Source organism: Hylobates moloch, unplaced genomic scaffold (genome assembly GCF_009828535.3).
Source record: "Hylobates moloch isolate HMO894 unplaced genomic scaffold, HMol_V3 SCAFFOLD_9204, whole genome shotgun sequence".
NCBI classification, from domain to species: domain Eukaryota; kingdom Metazoa; phylum Chordata; class Mammalia; order Primates; family Hylobatidae; genus Hylobates; species Hylobates moloch.
This window is the reverse complement of record NW_026661479.1, coordinates 1-2,727: the sequence shown is the minus strand read 5'-3', so window position 1 is coordinate 2,727 and position 2,727 is coordinate 1. Positions and strand designations below refer to the sequence as shown.

The following is a 2,727-nucleotide window of genomic DNA, read 5'->3' as shown; positions in this document are numbered from 1 at the left end:
TTAATAGATCTGTCCTTTTTCTTTTCAAACAGTTCCTTATGTTACCCATGAAATCTAGCTGGGGCTGTGTGGTTTCTGATTCCCCCTGGCTTATTCTTTACTTTTCCTACTTTTCCAGGCTCAGCAGGGAGCTACTGGATGAGAAAGAGTCTGAAGTCTTGCAGGACTCACTGGATAGATTTTATTCAACTCCTTCTGGGTATCTGGAACTGCCTGACTTATGCCAGCCCTACAGAAGTGCGTTTTACTCATTGGAGGAGCAACACCTTGGCTTGGCTCTTGACGTGGACAGTGAGTACCTTACTATGAAGGTGATAAGACTCCACCTGGTCCTCCAGATAGGGGTGATATTCCTGTTCCAAGTGGCCCTTACTGACCCAAGAGATGTCATTGCCGCAGGCAGGACCTATGGGCGCATATAGGTTGTAATGAAACTAGTTTCAGTTGGAAGCCCAGACATGAAATGGGTCAGTGAGCATGGCTCTCTATTCCTAGTCTCCAGCCATGCCTGTGGCAACCTGACCCCACTCTCAGCACATTGGACCCAGGCAGATGTAAAAAATTCACAGAAGAATGATTTGGACTCAAGGGTTTGTAGATTTCCTCCTTCATTCTAATTTCAGTGTCTTGCAACCATGAATGAGCTGGGCATTTGATGAGACAGGGCTGAATACTGCAGTTTTCCTCCTAGAAATCATTTGGGGCATTTTCTTTGAATTGATGGGAACAATAAGGCATAACTGTTTGCACAAACTTGGGATAAATGATTTTGGGATAACTGTCTACCAGAATAGGGCCATTTGACCCTTAGTTCTGAGATGCAAACCAAAGAATGTCTATCATGACTGGCTTTGAGGCCTCCTGAAATATATCTCCCACATTGTCCTGTTCTCATGCTGAGGAGCCTGAGGTCCCTGTGTGGGAATTAGACAGTGAACTGTGATGGGTGCAGGTGAATTGGCTTATTTTGTCTGTCCCTGTCTGAATTTATTGCAGGAATTAAAAAAGACCAAGAAGAGGAAGAAGACCAAGGCCCACCATGTCCCAGGTAAGTTTGAGCAATTGTCAACAGCTAATTCTGTGTTGACACCTGGAGACTCCTTGTTCAGGGAAAGCAGAGCAGGCCGACATTATCGATTACATCCTTTCAACCAAGCCTGAATTATTCCTACTCACATTGCTGTTGGTTTTCATTGCAGTAGATATTTAGGTTTCCGTTTCTTCCTCCCCTTATCATTTACTAACCTACTGTAGGTCGACCATACTTCAAAAGCTGTATCCTCATGGTGACTGCATGGAAACTTGAGCACATTTTATGGAAAATTATTGAGCACTGTCTTTTCATGATCACTGTATGCTGTGTGTCCTGAGGGCACTAACTCAGAGTGTCCTGTACTCCCTCATCAGTGTGTCACCTGGACAATTCACTGAGCTCTCTCTCTCTCTGCCTCTGTCTCTCTGTCTGTCAGTCTGTCTTTCTCTTTCATTCTTTTCTATTTGGCCCTGTTCCGTCCCGACTGAAGGCAATAATTTGTTACCTCATTAATGGATGTATCCTTTTTCTTTTTTAACCACTTCCTTATGCTACCCATGAAATCTAGTTGGGGCTCTTTTGTGTCTGATTTCCCCTGGCTTATTCTTTACTTTTTCTACTTTTCCAGGCTCAGCAGAGAGCTGCTGGAGGTAGTAGAGCCTGAGGACTTGCAGGACTCACTGGATAGATGTTATTCGACTCCTTCCAGTTATCTAGAACAGCCTGATTCATGGCAGCCCTACGGAAGTTCCTTTTACTCATTGGAGGAAGAACACATTGGCTTTTCTCTTGACGTGGATGGTGAGTACCTTTCTATGAAGGTGATAAGGATCCACTGAGTTTTCCATATAGAGATCATATTCCTGCTCCAAGAGGCGGTTACTGAGCTGAGAGATGTCATTGCTGCACTGAGGACCTATAGGCACATGTAGGTTGAATGAAACTCTAGTTCTACCTGGAAGCCCAGACATGGGATGGGTCAGTGAGCGTGGCTCTCTTCCTAGTCTCAGGCCATGCCTGTGGCACTCTGATTCTACTCTGAAGGCACTGGACCTGGGCAGATGTGACAAATTCAGAGAACTATGATTTTGACTCAAGGGTTGGTAGATTTCCTTTCTCACTCTAATTTCAGTGTCTAAAATCCTCACAACCGTGAACAATCTGAGTATTTGATGAGACAGGGCTGAATATTGCGGTTTCTCTCTTAGAAATCATTTGAGGGCATTTGCTTTAAATTGATTGGAAAAATACAGGATAACCGTTTGCACAAACTTGGGACAAATGATATTGGGATAACGATCTACCAGAATAGGGACATTTTACCCTTAGTTTTTGGGACAAAAAACAAGGAATCTCTATCATGCCCAGCCTTCAGGCCTCCTGAAATATATCTCTCACAGTGTCCTATTCTTATACTGAGGAGCCTGAGGTCCCTGTGTGAGGATTAGACAGTGGAATGTTATGTGTGTAGGGGAATCAGCTTAATGTGTCTGTCCATGTCTGAATTTATTGCAGAAATTGAAAAGTACCAAGAAAGGGAAGAAGATCAAACCCCAACATGCCCCAGGTAACTTTCAACAATTGTGGTCGCTTAATTCTATGTTAACACCAGGAGACGAGAGATCCAGGGAAAACCATGTGTGTGATTTCATGTTTTCAACAAAGGCTGAATTACTCCTACTGACATTGCTATT

The 2,727-nt window shown here is 43.7% G+C and overlaps 1 protein-coding gene across 1 annotated transcript; it reads left to right on the top strand.

The window, feature by feature from the left end:
• The first annotated feature begins 47 nt into the window (after positions 1-47).
• Positions 48-2,624, top strand: LOC116465569 (neuroblastoma breakpoint family member 3-like). The gene is made up of 4 exons (XM_058435325.1): positions 48-291; positions 997-1,048; positions 1,662-1,834; positions 2,549-2,624. The coding sequence occupies exons 1-4, from the start codon at positions 48-50 to the stop codon at positions 2,602-2,604; spliced, it is 525 nt and encodes a 174-aa protein (XP_058291308.1). The 3' UTR covers positions 2,605-2,624.
• The last annotated feature ends 103 nt before the right edge of the window (positions 2,625-2,727 follow it).